The sequence below is a fragment of the Gymnogyps californianus genome, chromosome 2 (genome assembly GCF_018139145.2).
Source record: "Gymnogyps californianus isolate 813 chromosome 2, ASM1813914v2, whole genome shotgun sequence".
Taxonomy (NCBI): Eukaryota; Metazoa; Chordata; class Aves; order Accipitriformes; family Cathartidae; genus Gymnogyps; species Gymnogyps californianus.
The window spans coordinates 128,099,062-128,122,662 of NC_059472.1; the positions used below are offsets into that span (position 1 = coordinate 128,099,062).

The 23,601-nt window shown below is 36.7% G+C and overlaps 1 protein-coding gene across 2 annotated transcripts in view; it reads left to right on the top strand.

Moving 5' to 3' along the window:
• The window catches only part of TBC1D5 (TBC1 domain family member 5), a 311,060-nt gene that overhangs the window by 125,348 nt on the left and 162,111 nt on the right, over positions 1-23,601 (top strand). The window contains exon 5 of one of the 2 annotated variants that reach the window (XM_050891710.1): positions 19,149-19,215. In XM_050891710.1, the coding sequence (XP_050747667.1) occupies positions 19,149-19,215 (67 nt within the window). The remainder of the gene's footprint in view (positions 1-19,148; positions 19,216-23,601) is intronic. The other variant, XM_050891711.1, reaches the window with a different exon arrangement.

The following is a 23,601-nucleotide window of genomic DNA, read 5'->3' on the forward strand; positions in this document are numbered from 1 at the left end:
ACTTCTGTGACCCAATATTGGTTCATTGTTTATTGAAGTACAAAAGAAAATACTCCTTTGCAAAAGTGTACAAAACTCCATTCTGAATTAAGACAGCTAGGTGGCCACAATATTATCGGCTACACTAAGATTGAGGTTTTATTGCCAGAAAAAGTATAGTATTAATTGTTGCTATTCTAAAAAAGAAAAAAGAATACCCTGGCAGATGAGTTTGCGTCTTTTGCTTATTTGAATTTGAAAGAAAGAAGGGATGTAAATCAGAGCTTATACTGTGGAAGAGTCTAGCTCTGTTTTGGGGTTCTTGTGACTATAACCAGTGAAAACTTCTGTTTTAAAAGTTCTGGAATTAAAATTGACATTTTTCTGCAAGATTAAATTCAATGTATTTTATAAATTTATATTTAGGATGAACACATGACAGTTTTAGTTGTGGCATTTGCATGAATTAAAGTTACACCCTTGTAACTGTGCCATTAGAATAACTACTTGTTCAAGTGAAGTTGGTTTTTTTGTTTGTTTGTTTGTTTTTTAAGAAGCTGGTTTGTAACATACTTCTATCAGAAGCAAGCTTCTGATTTGGAAAAATACCATGTAAACCCTATATTAAATGCTTCTTGTGCTTTTAAAAAATAGCATATAAAGCCTGTATTAAATGGTCTTTGGCTCTTTCTCATATATTTAATTTTTGCAGGAAAAAAAAGATTTTTTTGTAAAAGCAGCTATAAATTAAAACCACAGATTTAATTCTGGACATGAAAAATCTGCTGCAGATTTTTCGTCTTGGAATTAATATATTTATGATACTACAAGTCCTCTAGATATTACAAATTTAGGAAGATACTTGCAGGTTTTCTGCGATTTCAAAGACACTTACTCATATCTGTCAGATTCAATTTGAGATTCCTGTGGAAAAATGAGCCTGCATTTGGTATCTGGCATTTGCATTACTTGGCTGAAGACAGTTTTATTTTTCTGCATATTACTCTGTTCCTTGCTAAAGCTGTAGCTCAGAGCAGGAACTTTGAAACTTTTGAACATACCTAAGTGGGTTATTTTTTTAATTAATACATAAAGATGAATTTAAGTTGAACATTGTATTAACTGTGACAGTCTCTTAACTCAAATACAGAAGTCAAATACGTCTGATTTTTGTGAAGCTCGAATCAGTTAGCAATTGATAGTTACTTTTGACATATGTAACAAAATGATAATAATTACATTGAAACAATACTGAATCTTAACATAGGAAGTGGTGACATCTGAAAATCTTGTAGTAAATTACGTGTACAGTGGTAATCTTCTGTTAGCCTAGCATAAGGAGCAACTTACGCTATGGATCCTACAGTGTGGGTGCTGACTATAACGATACCAAGTCTTTGCTGCAAGAGAGTAAAAATAAGCAGTTACTTTATGATTCCTTCATGCTATAATCGCATTAGAAAAAAAAGCATGATTATTGAGAAATGTTATTAATCAGATTTTTTAAGGTAATTTAAACCTTTAAAGATTACTTGAGGTGTTGGAAGACCAGCATGGGTCTTTGTGAAAGGAGCAGAATTGTACAAGTACTGTGTTCAGCCACCTGCTAGTGCCCCTTCTGGCTTGCCACCTAGATAGCCATTGATAGCTCAACCCAAGCTACCGCAATGAAGTTTGTAGACCTTGTAACTATTCCCCCGTTTAGGTCTTTACTTTGACCATCAGCTGATTTTCTGTTTATAAACTGACACCATTTTGCATCAAAGATGATGAGTCAGTTTTGGGATTTTTACCTTTAGTAGTTCTCATTTAGCAGTTGCTCCTAAGTCTGTATGTGGTTTCAATTTTGATGAAGTTAAGGCAAAGCACAGTTTGAGGGCTTTGGATTGGGTCTGGTTTTTTCCTTTTACAAACCATATGTCAGTGCTCCAAAGGCCTGTCTTGTGGCTGGTTAAAACAAAATAAAAACACCTATAAAAGGTCCCACTCTGAGAAATATGTACTAATTTAAGGCAGAAATTCTTTTCATTTGGTGTTTACGAATTGTACTTTTAAAACTTTGCCTAGAGGTAGGGAGGAGTGTTTCAAAAATAAGATGTTTAAGTAAAATGACTACAAAAGCATGTAATCTTCCATTTTGGTGTATTTATCCTTCTGAGTAAGTTATGCTCTAATAAAAATTAAAGAGCAAGTTGCATTTCGAAGATCAGGTCATCGTAATTCATTGACATTAGGCCACATAACTGAATAATGTCTTACTTCAGTGAAATACATCAAATGAGATCAACAATTATGACTCATAAACATGCCTTGCAGGCATAAAACAGCAGGGAATTAGCATGTGAGGCTGATAAATATGCATGTAAATAAGCTCCCAAAGGAATAACATGGGTTTGATTGATAGGTTTAGAATTGGAACATATGTAAACCCCTTTATTCCTCATTCTGGTGTAGCTAAGTAAAGATGCGTTTTACTTGTTAAAAGTTTCAATAACTTTGTAAATCTTAATGCCACATCTGCTTTTGTGTGTGCAGGCACGTGTGGGTGTCACTTGAGAGATTGATTGAATTGTCTACAGGGTAGAAGCCCTCACACTAAGATTGTAGTGTTTGCGTATGTATATTGGAGCAGTTGTGTACGTGCACGCACATGTATACATATATGGGCACTGCATATTAGGTGGTGTGGAGCAAAAGATTATTTTGGGGGTTGTTTTACTCAGAATTTACAGATTTTAAAGTTTGCTACCTAAGTAGAAAACTGAGTTGTGAGTTTTGGTATATGCACCGGTATATTTATTTTTGCAGATACATTCTGCATTGAAGGTAATTACTATTTATATTACAGAAAGTCCCACAAGTGCTACTACATTTAAGAGTCTGGCAGTGATTCTTTATAGACTTCCATTTTTGTTGGCATCTTACAGCTTGAGCTCTTATCTACAACTTCAAAGTACCTATCACAGCAGTATCTTTATGTTGATCAGCACAAGTGTTTATGCTGTGCAGAGATTTACATCCGTATTGTTAGAGAAGTATATAACATACTTTGTGTTTATAAAACATTAATACTTTGCTTTGCCAAATACAGACCAATTGGTTGCCATTGTCATGTGGCCTGGTGTACATCTGCTTTATTACCATTCCCTGCTATTAGGCAATAAAAACTTTTCCAACTGATGCACACTTACTGATGTTGCATCACACTGTAATTATGCTAAAGTGATCTTAGACCAGTGGCAGGCAAGATGCAAAAACATTTTCAATAGTACAAAGTGTGTATTGACTGTAGATTTTAGTTATGCGTGGTTTATAGCTAAAATAGTCATTCGGAGAAATTGGAGATGGGGCTGGTATCAGAGGTCACAGTTGCTCACATGTGAAAACCTCAATTCTGTAATACCTGCCTTTCACTTAGAGATACCTTTCTGCGGAAACAAAGCTTGAGCAAAATGACTTCCATCTGTTTAGATTTATAGGGTAGCAGAGAATATATTTTCCAGTTAAGATCAGTAAATTCAGGAGCTACTGCTTAGTTCTGAAAGCCAGCTCTTTTTGCTGCTTAAAAATAAATAAATAAACTTGTAGCACTTAGAGACATCAGCATCAAATCTCACATGGGTTCTCATGAAGCAATTTATAGCTACCTTGTATAATTTGTATAGAAATGTTAAGTTGATCCCTGCTCCAACAGCATCAACTGCTTAACCCAGAATGTAACAGCCTGTGACACCAGGAAAAGCGAGCCCTGTATACAGAGTAGGGGAGGGGATTTTGTGTAACAGAGCTGAATAAGCAGATTGTTATCAGGAACTCTGATGGACCATGTTTCTAGCTGCATAGCGCTGTCCTTTTTCACAGAGGATGCCTAGATATCTCTTGAGCCAACAGAAATAGAAAATAAATCACTTCCTTCCCCCCACCCCCCCCACCCCCAATGTGCCCTTTCTACAGTCAGGGCCTTGACAGGCTGTCACTCAGTTTCCACTCCCCACAAGGAATGTCCTTGAATGGCCAAAGAGAAGCCAGAAAATTGCTGCTAAGTATTTTTTTCATTCACCTCTAGAATTTTCCACATTTTCTCCAACATGTGTGAAGCCACTGGGAAATATGGTTAAATGAGTTAAGCAGACATCACCCATCTGTGCATCTCAGGGAAAATAAAAACAGTGCTGTCCCTCCGAAAGCTTTCTTGGTACATAACCAAAATCAGAACAACAACCACATTCTAAAGCTAAACCTAGGCAAGGCTCTTGCAGGAAGAAAGGGAGGAGCACTTTGAAGAAACTGCTGCTTCTGGCTTACTCCAGTCTTGCTGGTGCGTGGCCTTTGCAGAACATAAGGTGGTCCTCTGAAATGCCTGAAGGCTACTGGACGCCCAAGAAAACATGACTGCACATCATATCTGCTTCAGACAGTGTTAAAAACCTGGCATTCAGCCCCAGCTCTGAATTTCAGTTCCCTCACAAGCCAAAATGATCACGTTGCAGCCTCATCTTTGTTTGTATAAATGTTTTATAATTCTAGATAGAAGGTGTCACAAGAACCCTACTTTTGCTCAAGTCTTGATTCACCCTTTAATATTCTTCATTGCTGCTCCTTCTACTACTCAAATGATTTGTAAGTTGTATCTCTCAAATGGTTCCCACTTGGATTTCTCATGCACTGAAAAGTCAGATGCCTGACATTACTGTGTAAAGTTAAGTGCTTAGGGTTAATGAATGGCATTAAATTTTATGAGGTCATGTCCAGTAGATGTTAAAAGAAGCTTAAGGCAACTTTATCACTGATAGAAATTAACAGTTGGCACGAAAGAATGCCTGAGGGAGTTCAGTTCTAAGCAAAAATAAAATCGGTGGTATAAAAACTAAAATATAGAGTCATTGTGATTAATGTAAACATTTTTGTTAGGTAATTGGTTACGTGTTGCAGTAAAAGAAATGAGACCTCACAGTTTGAAAGGAAAGAATATTATTGTATTTAGAAAGCAATTAATGTTTCTAGTTGAATAAAAAAAATCTACATCACATACAATATTTATATTCTTTCAGTAAACATATAACCTTTGGGGCTATATTTATCAAATAGTCAAGTCTCCACTTATTTACATTACTTTGTTCTTTGGGCAAAATGTGTTTTCCCTAGTGGAGTACATTATTTTGTTTCATTAAACCTTTATTTCTACTCACATGCATTGCTTATATTACAGACCAAATGAGTAAATTCTGTGTACTTAAGTCATCTAAGGTTTGTGTTTTGGGGTGACTGATGGATGGCATGAAAATTCTGTTTCAAAAAGAAAATGGCTACATTAACTTATGGCTAGATCTGTTTTGCATAATTATGTGGGGAACTATTCAGTAATTACACTAGTATTCACATGCTGTAATTTTCATCGTCTTTATTCGCTGTCATTCCAATGAGACAAAACAGAAGACTTGTTCAGACATATATATTCTTTCTTGCTCTGTCTTACGACCTGCGGTCACAACATATAGTACTTTTTCAAATAATGCCTGTGCTGAAGTAAGACAGCTATTGTCTTGAATTTCACTCCCATGGTATGTGTGTAAATTCTGCACCTGTACTTCAAAGTCTCTAATACCACGCTATGGATATGCCTGAATGACCTTGTGCAGACCCGTTTCTTTCCCATCACTTGAGATCTCTGCCGTCTGGATGCAGTGTTGGAGGTAACAGTGTCAAGCCTGCTGAGAATGCAGAGCTCTAGTATGGAAGAGTCAAAGTTTCTTGATCAGAGCTTTTTCTCCTCTCCAGTTGGACAGAGGGGTACCATACCTGTCATACAGCACAGAAAATCACGGCCACGTCCTGAATTTGGAAGGTGAAATCTGAAGAAAAAGTGAAAATATTTTAGAATTTGTAGTCCCTCAGGACTGTTCTGTTGCTCTCCAGGTGATTATTTTTGTGTTTTAATATGAATTACATACGTGAAACACCTTTTCACATTTTCCTTAGGTGGTACTTGGTCAAAAAATCCAAAGTCAAAAAGCTGATGGTCTCTGATGCTGGGTGACATTTTCATCTTGCACCCAGACTGTTTTCTTGTAGGCCAAAAGATATTGCACATTTTCTGTCTTAGAGAACTGGGGTAACTGTCTAGAAAAACTGACTACTACTAAACATTTTTCCTATTATTGTGTAAACTAAATCATCAGCCTTTTGGAAAACTTCGATATAATTGTTGTGTGCAAGAAAAATCTAGTCATACTGGTCTAATTTACATTTTTGAAGTCTCATATTTCTTATGTCTCTGTTGTGGTTTAACCCCAGCCAGCAGCTAAGCGCCATGCAGCCGCTCCCTCACTCCACCCCTGCTCCCAGTGGGATGGGGAGGAGAATCGGGAAAAAAAAGTAAAACTCGTGGGTTGAGATAAGAGTGGTTTAATAACTGAAGTAAGATATAATACTAACAATAGTAATAATGAAATATTATAATAATAGTAATGAAAAAGAGTATAACAAAAAAAAGAGAGAGAAAACCCAAGAAAAGACAAGTGATGCACGATGCAGTTGCTCACCACCCACTGACCGATGCCTGAGCACTGATCTGCCTCTCCCAGCCAACTCCCCCCCATTTATATACTGGGCATGACGTTCTATGGTATGGAATATCCCTTTGGCTAGTTTGGGTCAGCTGTCCTGGCTGTGCTCCCTCCCAGCTTCTTGCACACCTGCTTGCTGGCAGAGCATGGGAATCTGAAAAGTCCTTAACTTGAGATAAGCACTACTTAGCAACAACTAAAACATCAGAGTGTTATCAACATTATTCTCCCACTAAATCCAAAACACAGCACTGTATCAGCTACTAAGAAGAAAATTAACTCTATCCCAGCCGAAACCAGGACAGTCTCCAAGTGTTTCGTACTTGCATCCTTAATTCCATTCTGACATGCCACCACTACTCATCCTCCTCACAGCAGGGCAAGGGTGGAGAACAGAAATCTGTCCCATGATGGATTACATACTTCTTCACAGAAATATTTTGTGGGGAGTTTCTTTCTCAGTATCTGCAACAGAGGGGCCATTGCTCGACAAACTACCTTGCACTGTAGTAAATAGAAGTGTTTTGTCATTCTGTTTGTCAATTCGATATATTTTTATATTCTGATGTAGCTGTGGACTTTCATCTCTTAGACATCTAGAGTTTACTGCTAATGCATATATACCTTTGCGCTTTAAATTTTTCTAGATCCGTCATTCACAACATGCATCTGCTTTTGTACCAGCAAAGTATGCAGTTGGTGCTTTCCAAATTAACTAAGGGTTGATTTAAAAGAATTTTGATTAAAATCTAGTGTTTTCATTACGCTTTGGCATATTGTGATTTGGCAGTTTAAAAGCTCTAGCTTAGTACTTCTTTTATACTGTTTGGTGACATATTTTTTCATCGGAAAAATGTGTAGAAAATGTAGGCTACTGCTCCATTTCATGTTCTCTGAGGTATGGGTCTACTGGATACACAATGTATTCTGAGAATTAGCAGCCTTAATTACAGCCTCAAATTAGGAGTCTAGGGCTTCCTGGCTTGATCTTATAAAGCCAAGCTAGGCAGCTTTAAGCTCAGGTGTCCCTTTCTGGTGCAGGTTCCTTCTGTATAGTTAGATTAGGATAAGGGCTGTTCCACTGGCAGCAGGAATGTCCCTTTCAGGGTTCAGTGTTTGAGTCTGTGTGGCAGTGGTGTTTATGTTCATGTTGGGGTTTTTTTCAGACCATCTTGCTCAAGTTTGCCAGGTACTGGTGCTGTCATAAGCTAACGGTATCCTAACATGATTTTTTTTTTTTAACAGTGTACTTCTGAATTGTCTTACTTCTAGACTCTGCTACTGATGGAACATCTCCTTTAAGTTTTACCCAGATAACTTTAAACTTTATCCAGAGACTAAGTTGCTTTTTTCAAAATCATTCACGTAATAGGTTTGTTAAGGAATGAAAAAACGTGCTTTCTGTTGTGTTATGAATGATGGATAAAGGAAGTAAAAATCATATGCACTTCTAAGTGTTGTGTTCATAGTTTAATAAACCATTGGTTATCCTTCTACTTTGGGGTTTTTTTTGTGTGTAATGCTGCTAAAATGTGTTAGGTAGTTGCATTATTAAAAACATGTCTTTTCAATAGATACATGCAGGATCCTATTTCTAACTAATTTAACAGATTATTCTGCAGTTTATGTTGATATAAATCCAAAGTAGCCTGTCGGACCTACAGATCTGACTGCTTCCAGCAGTGCTAAAAGGAGTTATGGTAGGGGAGGAGGAGGCTGCAGCTGGAGGGAGCCAGAGGAGCCGAGCTTCCTGGGGTGACAGGGATGCTGTGGGTGCCCAAGTGCTTCTCCCTGGCCCTGGGCGTTTTAGTAACTGGCTGCTTCCCACGTTGCTTCACGTGGGACTGTCCTCCCCTCTTCCTATGTGCTTTTAAAACTAGCATCTGAGGGAAGTCCAGGTATTGACCAGGCTTGCATCTCTGTGACAGCTTCCTAACTTCAAGCTTCTCATCTGCTTCCTCTTCCTCAGAGCCAAAACCCACAGTTCAGCTGCTGGCTCTCAGGGGTAGTGCCAGGCCCTCCACAGGATGCCAGGTAGCTCCACTGCCTTTTAGTTTCTCGTGTGCCTGAATTTCCGAGTTTCCATTTGCAGCAACAGCGCTGCTGCTTTTATTCTTTCTGGTTGCCTCCTAGCCATAAATGCTGTCTGTAATCCCATTCCAGATAAGCAAGTAGCTAGTTACACATGTGTCCGCACAGTAGCCTCGTGGATGCTCTGATTTCAGGCTGTGCCTCTTTCCACGTATGTGCTGGGCAAAGGAAAGTGGTATGATTTTCACAGTGTTCCTAAACATATTTGCACTCAAGGAAGAAGGTCCAAGAAAGTACATTCTGCTTTCAGGAGAAGCCTTTGACATCCATCAGTAGTGCTGTAAGTCATCAGCCTGCTGTAGTAGCTTCCTTTGATAAGGAACAGCAAAGAAACAAAGCAGAATTGCTCCTGCTTTTTTTAACCTCTGGTCCTGGTTATCATGAGACCACCCACCCAACTTCAGGAGGTGAGGCTGTGTATCACTACCATGTGGCTTCCTCACCAGGCTGGCCTTTCTCCTGATAAACCTGTTACTCTCAGTTGAAGAGCAGCTAGCTTCTTGTTGAAAGGGCAATTCTGTTTCAATAAAAGAGCACTTAATCCTTTCTCATTTGTCTTCTACTATCATTTAATCTTGGCAAAACAACAGAATGTTAGAAAACTTCTGCTCAATCTTTTTTGGCTCCATTTTTTTCCTAGACTCAATGGAATATGCATTACTGCTTTTGAATATGAAAATCAAACTATACTTACATATGATTTATTATCCCAAACAGAAGGATTGCATCTATCTATAAGATAGAAATGTGGTTAAAAATAGGATGTAATTGAAGTAAATTAAAGGACAATAGTAGCCTTCAAAAATATAAAGAGATGGTATGTTTTTCTTATTGTCAGTGTAAATGGTCTCTGGAGACCACCTTTTTACAGTGATTGTGCATGTCTAAGATTAAGCAAAGCTGCATGACCAGTGCTATCTCAGGAGGATGCTGAGTCATTAACTCATGTTTATTGCCTCTTGCCATCTTTAGATTATTGCAATTTATAGCTCAAAGGCCTTTTAGGCTGTTTATAAGTTAAAATTAGCTAAATTCTTCTGGATGCAAGTGATAAGTCACTCGGCATTTGTATATCATGGGACGTAAGTTCCTAGCAATGATGCCAGGCGGCTTCTAAGATTTTTTTCTTTCTGTGCAAAGTCTAATTGTGCTACTTGTCCCTAGTTATACTGGATTACTCTATCCTCTGTTTTGCTAATTTTGCTAATTTGCTATTTTGTTAAGTGCGTATGCTCTTAAAGAATTTACTGAAGTTAGAGATGATATTATTTATTAGGTATACAGCTTCCACTTCAATCAGACTACATTAAAATGTTTGTATCTTATCCTGGAGTCTTTTGAGTCACATTTGGTGATGACCTAGGAAATTTTTTAGGTTATGCATGGTAAATGATCAGCCAGGTTAAGCAGCAGATACAGGCTGTAGTACTGAGCATATGAACAGGAGTAGACATAATTTACTATGGACCAAAGAAAGGTGCACTAGGAGAAACAGTAACTGAAAAAAGTTGGAGGAATCACATTTTACCTTATCCTGTGATATTTTTCTTTTACCAGTCTTATTGCTGCTGGTAACAAATTCAGTCCAGGCATTACTGGACTAAATGCTTATCGACTTCAGTGGAAGTCACATTTGCTTATATAAACTAGTATTGTGTGGTTCCCACTAAATGGGAAGTCAAACTATTTTTCCATGTACGTGTATTTTCTGAAGTGTTTAAATCACTATCAGCATCACAGTTAAACTTGGCCTTCCCATCATGCTCAAAGATATTATATTAAAACACCTCTGGATGTAAATTATTTAAGATTTCGGTACCTTGCAATCACCTGAGAATTCTTCTCAAGCATTCCTGTGAATTTGTTCAGTGGTATTAGAGTAAAATTCCTTATTCTATGTATTTTATTGTTTTTAGTTTAGAGTACAGTGTATAGCTCAGCCTATTTTGGTAAACGCAGAGGCTTCATCAGGAAAAGAAATATTATAAATAAGTCCTTTGAGTAGATTTGAATTTATTTTAAATTGAGCTGCAAGGGGCTACATTTCTTAAACATCGATGCTACATTCTAATTTCCAAATCAGTCATCTAGACTTTTGTATATCTTTTCCCATCCACACTTTTTCACACATACATTTTACATGTGGAAAAGTGGTATGTTAATTTACAGGCTAACCTAATGACAGGGCTGGTGTTTAGATTTGTGAATGCTCAGAAGCATTTTCACTTAAAATGGAAACCCTCTTATTTTTATGTGTCTTGATTTAAACTGAAGTGCATAGACAAAATTATTTCAAACAGAGATTTTGCCTGGAGAATACACAGAGTTTACTCATATATGTGTATATACATATACAACTGTGATTTTATATGCAAAGATCATAGAAGATGCCACTTGGTTGTCGTAAATCAGCAATCCAAAAGACATCGGAATTGACTGGGTTTGAGTAATGTGCAATACCAGATATTATCTCCAAAAGTTTTTGTTCATAACTGCAAACCAATGTGTCTGCCTATCAGACTGTTCAGCAGCTTTCTGCAGGGCTAAAACAGGCTTTGATTTTGCACCTTGGTATCAGCGTTCCTTACCTATTTTCAAATGTGACCAGCTTTCACTACCACAAGATTAGCATGTGTGGGGGTATTGTATTGTGTTTTACAACTGTGTTCCTTTCCTGACTCAAATAAGCTTAAAGGGGAAAAACCACTGTTAATGCTTAATATCTTTTTCTCATATTAATATTGAAGGATAAACAAATGAAATATTTCATCCTAGGTAAGACTTTTGTACTTCTAATGGGAAAGTCTCACAGTTATCTGCATATATCGCTAATTATCATAGTGTATAATTTTTTATTTCATTCATGGCGAAATAGAATATTTTAGGGCATAGTTGTTGAAACTAAAATGCAACCAAAAAATCTGTACCAAGCAACACATTCAAAGTATGCATCTAATGCTAAATGAACTTGAAGCAAGGGATAGAGAGTCAGGGTTGTACTTAAAAGATTGCTCACCAAAAAGGTGCATCATGTTTATTTCAGAAAACTTGAACAACTTGCTCAGAGTGAAATGTTCTTCAACTTTCCAGCCTAATAATTAATTAATAAATATCAGAAGTGCTGTGTACTTAGTTCTTTAGCTGAAGGCATTATTTTCAGTTTCTGTACACTGCTTCGAGCATGCTCCATTTAATCATTTTAAAAGCTTATTTGGTGTAAATTGAATTTAACACTGTAGTTGCAAGGGTGTTATGTAAAAAGTCCGAAAGATTGTCTGTAGCATAGGGGCTGCTGGTACCAACGATGGAGCTTCAGAAGGGGAGCAGCGACTGCATCATCTTAAACTCTGCAGCACCCTCTCTTGACGCGATACAGCAATGCCGTGAGCTTCCCTCACTCCTCAGGAATCTATCAAAATACATAACAGAGAAATCCATAGCTCCGCTACGTTTTACTTTTTAAAGATCTAGTTTATGTAGTAAAATCTCGATTTGCCATATGTTTTGGGATTAGTTCTCCTTTTATTTTTATTTTTTCTCCTTCTACTGCCATTTTGGTCTATCAGCGGACGCAAATCAGAAAGCTTCAGTCGTCTTAGTCTTTTTGTATTTTTTTTTTCTTTGCTGCAGAGATCCTGAAGACTTTCCAAACTGCATATTTGGTGCTGTAGAAATACAAATTGTCTGCTCTTTTGTAAACCTTTCACTTGTCAGACTGCTCTCTTTCAAAATAATAGAGAAGCTTGGAATCGCCCGTGCTAAAATTAAGAATTTATAACTGTATGGAACAGATGTTTTCATAAACATTTGCTATAATTAATTTCAACTAGGGGATTGAAGGAACAAAGCAGTTTTTCCCTCTTCAAAACTTTATTGCCTTTTCCCCATACAGCGAACTCAGAAATCTTTGTGTTAATATTGTTAATGAAACAAATTTACTTTTCTGTTTGGTTTTCATTGTGAAAAAGGAAAGCTTAATTTGAACAAGATACTGGCCTTTGGAACAATGAACAAATACACTGAATTTCGAACATCACGTATAAAGAATTAACATACAGAGCATAAGCCTTTAGGTGCTCATTTCTGAGACCACAGCTCTGTGGTATCAATTGTCAGAGATTCCTACATATTAGAATAAATTTTACCCAGATCAGTTTGATAATACCTATCTGTGGAGTAAATAGTATGAACAAATTTTATGTTTGAAGAGTTGTGAACCGTGGTGTTACAAAAAGCAAAGGAGTCTCGTGGCATTATATATAGTTTTAATGCATAGTAAAATCCTTATTGTATGTTGATTACCCCTTTATACTCACAATAAAGGTCTGCAATCTGTTAAGCAATTTTTTTTTTGTTTGCATTATATGAGGAACACATTTTGACTAAAATCATTCTTCCATATTTGTATTGTCACTAGTTTTTGGGGGATATTGTTTGGAATGTGTATCGTTTAGGGCCAGAATTTTGGTGTTAATGTGAAGAAGAAAAAATATCCATGCATTATTGTTCTGTTTTTACTAGTTCCTGTATATTGTTTAAATATCATTTGAGAAAAAAAATGTTTGAAGTTTTAAAAAAAGCACAGCTTAATTGTTTTACACCTGAAAGAACCAGTGCAGCTGCAAGGATTTTTTGAGCAAACTAGAATTCCTGACTGATCTGTCATCTATAAAGTGTGCAAAGAAAAATAGGTAGCTGTCATTAAAATTACATTTCAGCTTTCAATAACCATTTAATGAGTAGCGTAATTATATAAGTATGGTACCTCAAGTACTTCACTCAATAATTAAAAATAATCTCATCTTTAAAGTGAAAGCGCTATAATTATTATTTGACTTAACCAGGACCACTGTTATGATCTCCAGTGGCACCTCAGATTGTTCAAAGTGGTTTTGAAAGTATAAATTAAAATTGGATAAATCATTAAATTATTAAGCTTTAAATATGCTGAAAAAGAATATAGCATGGAATTTGGAAGTCATGTTATAAGAATTGACAACCTTAGACTGCAAGCATATATTTGTGTAAAATTTTCCTTTTCTCTAATCATGAAACACTGCATTAATGATCGAGTGTTTTATATCAACCTAAGCTTAAATTTTCACAACTGTTAAATAAATTTTGTTTTTTAACAACATTTTAACCTTTGATTAGAATACAAAGAAAATATTAAGCAGAGTGCAAACCCGTCAGCAGGGAGATCTGCCTCCATTTTGACACTTGTAAGCAGGGGAATGCACTGTTTGATTTCCTAAGTGGGATCACTTTTATCACAAATTCCTAAACTGCCAGCCATAAAACCCTTTCATAGCTGACACAAGATTGGTAAATTGGTTAACACTATATAAATATACGTGTGTGCCCACATAGAGATGCATATATGTGTATATATACATATAGAAATATGTATATATGTAAAGACATTTCTTCAGTATCAAAACATATTTTCAAAAGAAAAAAATTAGAGTTCAGTTATTTTTAAAAGTAGGAGTATATCCATAGGGTAAGGGGATGTCACTCAAGCTTCTTGTCTTTGTAGACTTGCAGCTGGTTATGATAGTATCCCACCCCTTCTCTGTAAGAAGTCCTGTGCTGAATTTTTGCATCTCACAGAAAATAACTGTTTTCAGAGAGGTAGTGAAGGAGATGAGTGAGAAATGTCTGATCCCTACATTGTTCTTCACATGCTTTTTCACTCTTGTTGAGCACATGCTTAAGCTCAGAGTGCTCATTGTGCCTGGTGCATACCCAGAGCATCTTCCCAATCTTGAACTGGGGCTCTGAAATGCTATCCAGTTTCTTCTTATTGGCTGAAGCGGAAACTGTGCACTGCACCTTGAAAAAGCTCTTCCTTGAGAAGATATTATACTATCAGTATAATAGGCTGTTAAAAAATCAAAATACAAAAATAGTGTGAGTATTTAAATTAGGCTTCTCCTTGTTACAGTTTCTACACGTGGTTTTCAAATAATCTTCAGAAAGTGTATTTGGCATCCTCCTTATTCTGGGTTCATCTATTTTATGCTATGTCTGTAATCTCAAACATGTTCTTACAAGAAAACGGTTACGGCCAGTGACAAGCCTGTGTGTTCTGGGTGAATCTAGTACCCTAGTAAATGTACAATTTACAAATCCTTCCCCATGCATCTCTGAAATCTAAAGAAGCCAGCATTTGAAATGTTCTTTTTTGACTGGTTAGTAAAAGCATCAATTTCAAGTTCCGCAAATTCTGTTGAAACAGCCTCCAGCTGTGTGTCCTGTAGTACCAGGTCCCAGCTCCCTTTAGCCCTTGGTCTCCATGCACAAGAACAGCCTTTACTAAAATAGGGCAATAGAACTGAATTCTTTCAGGAGAAAGCGTTCATTCCCAGGAGAGGGAGTTTCTCCAGTTAAAGCAGCAGCAAGAAAGATATCCAGATGATTTTCGGTCCCTTTGGAAGGATACTGCCTTATTTTATTATTGTATTAAAACCAGTGACTGCTCTAGTGCTGAAAGCTGGGCACCTTAGCCATACTTACTTTGACACTGATGCTTGTTATGGTACTGGTGGTTTCCCTTCTCTTTCCTCTGAAAGTGTGATAAGATTTATTTTACCTTTTTTTTCCCCTAGCTTTTGCATTTGAAGTTTGGAAACCTTTTCAGGAGGTGTGGGGCAGGGTTGGTAGAACATCCTCTGTTTCTTCAACAGAGCCCTTTTTCCCATTTTTGAGCCTTAGAAAGGATCTAAAGATTAGGATAATACTGAAGCAATTAGGATTTCTAAAGAAGACCACAAATTCTGTTACCAGCATCATGAATCTTATGTTCATAACTGTTCAGTGTACTTCCTAATTTTACCAGAAAGTTGGATCATTATCACTGAACAAGATACAAGTAATCTAGCTGTTCTACTGGGAGTTCACCATACCTTCAAAAGGAGGAATAACTGGAACTTGCCTGAGGAGAGGTGATCCAGGGCATGGATTCCAACAGCTTGTTATCATTAGTTAGTAAAGCACCTGTCCCATTTGTTCTCAAGTATTGCTGACTATGAAAACTTACCAGGATTTGCTAGAAAGCCTTTTGGATAAAAGTAGGTAAAATTTAGGGAATCTTCTTTTAAGTCAATGAATACTTTGCCCTTTGCTTTATCATTTTTATCACTTTCGATGAAAGACATCTAAATCATCTTTCAAGATGTCATAACAGACATATCTGTCTTAAAGGCGATGGAGCAAGAAAACAACCACAGAAATGCCCACTCTACTAAATCCTGTTTTTGAGAGCTGAACGTACCTAGTCCTATCCAGTTTTGGTAGCTGCTGCTAATGATATGATGGAGCAGCAAAAGCAGCTCTCAAAAAAAAACCCCAACAATAACTTGTATGAATATGACATTTATTAGCAATGGGTATACAATTAAGAATGCTGAAGTATTGTGGTGGTCGTTTAAACAAAGGAAATTACTGTCTTCTGAGAGAGTGCTTCAGAATAAAGCAAGCTACACTTCGAGTAGTTTGTGAAGGACAGCTTAGTGGATGTAGCAGACCCAGTATCCCACCAAATGTTCATTGTGGGATTCTGATGAAAGAACAACTTTTATCACCAAGATTGTGGTTTTCTTTGCAGAGTCCTGTTGACTCTTCAAGCAGAACACATGGTTTAGTTGAAAGGTGATAAAGGCCTTGCATTTTTTGAGGTATTCTTAAACCTCATTCTTCAGAAAGGAAGATCATGTTGCCATTCTTGAAGAGTCCCAAAGATATTTTTCAGCATATGAACTTAGTATTGTGAATGAGTTTTCTTTTTCAGTCTGACTAGTGTGATAGGTGAATGCTTAGGAGTTGGCTAAGCATAAAGTGCAGTAGTGCATTCAGGACCCATTTTGATGTGCTGTGTCCCCATAAACAATTGCCCAGTATCACTGCATCTAGCCATATGGCTTTAAAAGAGACTGAACTATGTTCAGACATTTCTCTGAATGCTCAGGATCAGATGTGGAGATGGGTAATATATGAAAAAGCATATTACTTAAAGTTGTCCCAGTATGGGAGACTATTTTCCAAGATACAAGAAAAAAAGGAACAGATGGTTATTAATAACGGGAGGGTCGGCTCCTGGATGAAATATCTGGTGTTGTTAATTTAGTTAAATTTAGTAAACAAAAAGCAGATTGATTAAGTAGGATTTCCATTTTCAAAATAAATTGAGAGAGCTAATTAGTGAAATCAACTGGACTAGCGTTTTGGACTAAAATGTAGTAGAGGTTTGGGATTTCTTTTAGACAAAGGTGCAAAAGTTAATAGAAAAAATGCATTCCAAATTAGATGAGGAAAAACACTTGGAGGGAAAGCTCTATGTCAAAGTGAATGATTAAGTATTTTTTAAGGAATGTCTGGAGTAAGCAAAGATCCTGAAAGAAACAGAAAAAAGGCTTGATCTGCAAAGAAGGCTACCTCCTGGATGTCAGAAAGTGTGGGGTTATAGTGACAATTAGCAAAAGTGAAGTTGAATTAGATCATAAGAACGGAATTTAAATTAACAAGAAGATATTACTTGACTATGTAAAGAAGCTTTCTGGGGAAGAAAACTAGAACTATTGTGCAGTGTGAATGGACAAATGTTATTAAATGTAATCCCAGTATGGTCTAAACCAGAAAAGTTTTAATTTTCAGTAAAAACAAGATTTCAGGCAAAGGCCTGAAACTAATAAATAAAAAGAAGTGTTGGGTAGATATTATAAATTAGCACATCCAATAAAGATTAAAGCATCTGACTTGCAGAGTAAATGTTTTTCAAGAATACTGACAAATACTGCTGCATGGAACAATTTTTTCGTGTTTTAGTTCACGGCTGATAGCATATATTTGAAGGAGGGGAAATGTAGTACCTGTACTTACATTAAGAGAAAAAAAAATATATAGTAAAGCAGCTATGTAGGTTGACTATTACTGTGCAGGGCTTTAGAAAAGTTTTTAAGGAAGAAGTAAGAGAGAAAAGAAAAGCGAATGGCTTAACTTTTAGAGCAGATTTTTTGTTAAGCGGGAGATTGTGCCCAGCTAACCTGGTAGCCTTTTAAAATATACATTCAGGAAATACGTTAAGTCTATCTGGACCTCAGTAAACCATCTGATGTAGTGCCGCAGGAGATGTTATGAAATAGAAAGGATGGGGATTAGTGAAGTATAGTAATTATAAGATGAATAGAGAAATGCAGATTTTAATGGAAGAATTGTTTTTAGTGGAGTTTGTGGTGGAACTGGTCTTATCCAATATTTTAATTTGTTGTCTTGCCACAAAGTGAGAGACTACACTGATGGACTTTGATGAAGAAAAAATATTAGAAGGTAGTATCCAGTGCAAGCACAAATAGAATATTCAGGTGGGACTGGTCCTTTCTGAGGAAGAGGACTAGAAACAGCATGAAATAGTGTGAAATACAGTATTATACTAGCAAGAATTTTTACTGTAAACTGCAAACTTTTTTTCTGTAAATAAAAATGGAGACTAAACATGTAGGAGTGTTGGTTAAGGATGACTGTGAAACTGCAAGATGGTGTGGCGTGACTATAGACTGTATTGAGCAAGATTTTTTTGATGGAGAAGAAAACCACTGTACAAAGAATCAACGGATTAAACTTGTAGTATGCTGTCTGCAGGTCCTGTCCCTTCTTTTCCGTGTGTAAGAAGGTCTGATTTACACAAAACAGGGAATAAGAAGCCTCATTTTGGAAAAAGACTGAAAGAATTTGATTTCAGTAAGCAGAACACAGGATACAAAGGTGCGCAATGCTGTCTGTAAATGAATTAAGGAAATACACAGGGACATAGAAAAATTATCAAGCTAAGTGACAGGTTGGGCAAGAATAAATAGTATAAAACAGGACATGAATAGATTTGCTTTGAAAAATAGATGAGTCTTTCTGGTTTTTAACAGTCCTTCAATAGAAATAGTTATTATAGAGAAGAAGGTTTCCTTTTAATCCTTGGTTTCTGTGAATGTCACTGTTCTGTGTATAAACAGCCCACAGGATGTAAAGGATGTAAAACAAGATGTTTTGCAGACGTGTTACTTAGGTAGTTTCAGAGAAGCTTTGAACTTGTGCTATGACAAAAAATAGCTGGTATCATACAGTCAACTCGAAATTTTTTACAAAATAGATTAACTTTTACATGCTTTGACTTAATGTTAGTAAAATCAAACTCACCTATTTAGATGGTATACCTCTGTAATCTTATATTAGTAAAATTGTGTTTAATAAGTTGAGAAGGGCCTCAATCAAAACTTTAAGTGAAATTAAATCTCAGATTTTTCAGAACATTCAGACTCCAAATTGAACATGGAGGCTAGTTGTCTCTCTTGCCAGCTGTAAGAATTTGAAGATGTAAAGTTGAGACTTGTCTATATAAGTTTTGTCATAAACTAAAGTTACCATATATGGTAAAATCAATTGCAATTCTCATCGATATTGTGTTATTTATCATCAGGGTTTGTCTTATAACAAAGGTGTTTTCTTTTATTTTTGTATTAGGAGGATCAAATGAAAATGGAAGCACACACCACACCTCAGATTCTGATGGAACATTTATTTCTTACAGGTTGGTAATTGTTTATATTTATTTTCTAATTTTAAAAAGTTTGCTATAATAAGCAGCATAATCTATTTAAAGCAAAAGAACCATATATTTTAACATATTGTACAATCTAAATTGCAACAGTCAGTAGACTAAAGGACATGAAGGATTAATTAAGGAATGGTCTGAAAAGTTGTTTTCTGGATTTTTTTTTGAGAAAGCTGTTCAAAATGCTTAAGTAATGAAAGTACAGGATGATTGTAAGTCTAAATATTTTTAAGGTTGGTTTTTGGCGCTTTTTTTTCTCCAATGTATGCAATAAAGTAGAAATTTTCACCTAAACTCATAGCAGCTAAGCTAAATGTTGTTGAAATATTTAACTCACCAATGATCACCTTTCTGATCTTCTCCAAAGTAACTGGATCTATGGACCACATGGAACTCTTATTTACTTGTTATTTCAGGTCAAAAACCAAAGCCAGGATTTGTTAAATTTGAGGTTTTCTGACAGGAAAATAATATTTCAATTCTGTTGGTAGTAAACACCAGTTAAAGAAACATGATGCTGAGCAACTTTTTGCAGCACTGTCACTGAGCTTGAGTCTTGCTTGGGTACATACCAGAGCGTGTCTTGTACTTGAAAGCACAGAAAGGTGATCAGCAGATGTGTAGGTTTCATCTTTCAGCCAGTAAAATACTGCCTCTGCTATACAAATGCTAAATCTTTGTCCTTATGACTGGTAAATTAACAGTGAGATTTGTGCTAACCAGAATGACTGCATCTGATTTTGATGCTTAAGTATGGTAAAATAAAACAAGCTTACCACATGATTATGTTGGATTCATTTATTGAACTATAATGGATGGCATCTTTTTCATTTTTTGTTTGTAGTCTACTGGAGTCTGTACTTCAAAGAGGTGTAGGCAGGCAGGCAGGAGGAACCTGCCTGTTTGCCTTGCCCTGGTTGCAGCCAGCTGGGTGGGGAATATCGCTCCATCTTGCAGGCAGTGAGCTATGCTGGGCATGAGGAGCCTTCAGGTGCGGGGTGGCAGGGAGGGACACAACGCCTGGAGAACCTGTTGCAGGCTGGAGACTGAGAGATTGCTGAGGAGAGCAGGGAGCAAACAGCCTGGTCGTGAGGATGTTGAAAAGAAAGACTTTTCCTAAGGACCTAGAGGGAACAGCAAAGAGTTTGTTGCGATTCAAATACCCAGAGGAAGCTTCTGGACTGAGAGCAAGGTTGGAAAAAAGGGTGTGCTTGCAGGGACACAGTGGGACAGGGGAGGTTTGATTTACAAATCCTTCCAATTTTCTGTATTCTAGTAAGTCTGCTCTAATGAAACCTACTTTCTGATGATATAAAACCCTTTGAGGGTAGTTAGTATGTTCACTTTGAGAAAAATATGTTAGCAGATCCATTTCAGGGTTCTGCCTGACTCGGTTTCTTGTCATATTTGTGTTCTCTATTGCATGCAACATACTATCTAAGTGAAAAGAAGGGCTCAAAAATACCACCTAGAATAATCTTCATGGTTTTTAGGTGAGAAGCATATGTAGATACAGAGACCAGGAAGCAGTCTCTGAAAAACAGGCAAGATAGAATTTAGCGAGATCAGCAAAAGGAAGGGGTTGAGAGCTCGCTCTGCCATTAATTCCAGGACACTTATACCTCAAAGTCGTTAACTCAGGAGCCCCAGGTGTTGTACCTGCCAAGGTAAAACTTGAAGAAGCAGCCAGCTTCAGCTAGGCTCTGGTTCCATGAGAGTGTAATCTGTGGGGCTGGGGTCCGACCCTTTCTTCCTACCCCTTCTTCACTCATCCAGTGGCACTCATCTCTCAGTGAGCCAGTCCAGGGGGACTAAACTAGTCCAGCCTAAACCGTAGTGAATCCTCAGCCATCTTTAATGCTCCACAAATAAGAGGAGGTTAAAGTTGGCCTTTGTATCTCCATATTCCTTAGTCCAAAGTGCATATAATAAATACGATGTTGGCTACAACTTCCACTGAATAATAATTGTATTCTGTCAGAGAGGATTACAGCCCAACTTACAAAACTGAAGTTAATTAATATTTTAAAAGCAGTCCCATATACTACTGCCAAAATACTATTGTTATAATTAGAGGCAAGATGATAAAGCAAGATAGTACCGTATATATATATGTCTGTGTGTGTATACACACACATATATATATAAAAGAAACCTCTGACTTTTAATAGTTGGCAAGCTAGCACTGTTATTAAGTAGTATTACAATGTTTAAGGTGTGAAATGAATATTTTCTGTTCAGTGGCAAGTAACTCCTGTCATATAATGAGACTGGCTGTAAATTTGCTGGTTGGGTTGAATATCGTGTTGATAGTTATAGCTCTGTGGTGCATGTTAAGTAAAAACGAGCAGCTAATACCTTATGAAAGATGAAAAGTGAATCTTAAACTACCTTGAAAGGTAACAATGGTAAATGGTTGTTACTTCTGTAAGGACTCATTAGAGATTTGGACTTACTTTAGGATACTGTCAATGAATAGTGTTAGTAATTTGATAAAATTGATGATAGTCTTATTTACCCAATGTGTTTCAGTCTATTGTATTTAAAAAGACTGGCTAGTGAATTTTTGCCCTAAAAGAGGCAAAGGCATCTTCGGATCACGGTAGATGTCATGCTTGCAGAAGGCTAATACATGCAAAATTCTACTGGAAATTTTTACTGAAACAGAAACTGCTTTATGTTTTATCAGTAGCAGTCTCTTTACAATTTATTTAGGAGAAGAGGCAACTCCAAATGTTTAAAAATATTTGACTGTGAATGCATTTTGCTATTAAAGTGCTCTTAAGAGCATATTGTTTTTACCACAATAAAAAAAACCACAGAGCGGGGGGTGTTACTTGATTCCAACACTTTCTATTTTAAAGGACAATATTACACTATCCAGTACAAGACTCTGAGTGTGTGTGTATGTGATGTCAGATCATTATCGCTTGATATATTTATAATGCTCCAGAACTATTTGTATGGTTTTATTTTTAATATGATAGTGTCACCTTAGAGTTTGTGGCTCTTGTTTGTGTTGATCACGGCACAGATTTAATGCTGCTTATGTTCAGATAGTGAGCATTTCCCTTTAGGTCATAAAGTTTGTGAGTAATGTAAGTGAGAAGCACATGTGACTGGCACATATTTCTAAATATTCTGTGAGTTTGTGAATGCGTCCTGTCAGGTCACAGAGAATTTTCTAGTTGGTCTTCAGGCTCTGATGGAAGTATTCTTTGTGTACTTGGGAAGAAGCTTTACTAATAAGAAATTACGAAAATGATTTCCTAGAACCATGTCATCAAAATTTGAAGTTCACTATTAGAAAAATTTGGATGAGGATTTAGACACATAGTGACTCTCATCTTTAAAACATAAGAAACTTGAGGAAAATATTTGAGCTCCACTCCACTGTATTATTTTACTGCTATGGTTAAAGCCTTTTCTGGATGTGCAAATTGGATGGACTTCACCAAAAGGAAAAGAAAAATAGGTGTGGGTCTGTAGTTTCAGTATCTGCAATGCAGTGCCACTGGAAAGTAGAAATACTGTCTTTCTCCTGCCTTCCCAAGGGCAGCTGACCTTCTCCTCGCCAAAGAGGTGAACCCCTTGCCAGCACATATGACTACAGACTATTACATTAATCTGTTTAGCCTCAGTACCAGCTGCTTGCATGTTTTTAATTATCTTATTAGATGGTATAACAGTGACCTATGAAATAAAATGAAGGTGAGTATTTTTTAACTTTATTTTACAGGCTATTTTTCTAAATATATTTTAATGACCTAATTATGACTTTTAGGGAGAGCCATTGATGCAGACATTCAATTTGGCTGATAGAATCTAACGTCTCAAGGACACTTATTTTCTTCCAAGGTGGATTCATACATTAATACTGCTTCTAATAAATATATAGCCTAAAAAAAGCTCACTTTTCATAGTTGTGTTGTTAACTTACTTTATGATTCAGAGACCCATGACTACTATGCTGGATAATTTCTTAATACATCTCTGCACTTGTATGTAAGTTTAATTTCTACCCCATGTATCAAGATAGAGTTCTTTCCTGTGTGGCTTAAACTCCATGACAGGTGATGATTGCTGAAAGTTGTGGGTTATGTAGACAATGTATATTCCTCCTTCTGCTGATATTTCAAATGGGCAGAAGATCTAGTATAAGAAACACTTTTGTATTCCATTTTCTTCCCCTGACTTCTTACAGATTCTGCTTACCAGATGTTTTCTTTCTTACTGCAAAAAGACAATGTGGTCGTGCTGGCTGAGGCATGTTTCTTGTGTGCCAGCCAATAACCGCAGGACTGATACTGAGCATACAGAAGAAAGATGGCAAAGGGTGCAAGCTGTTCCTCCCTGTTTCTG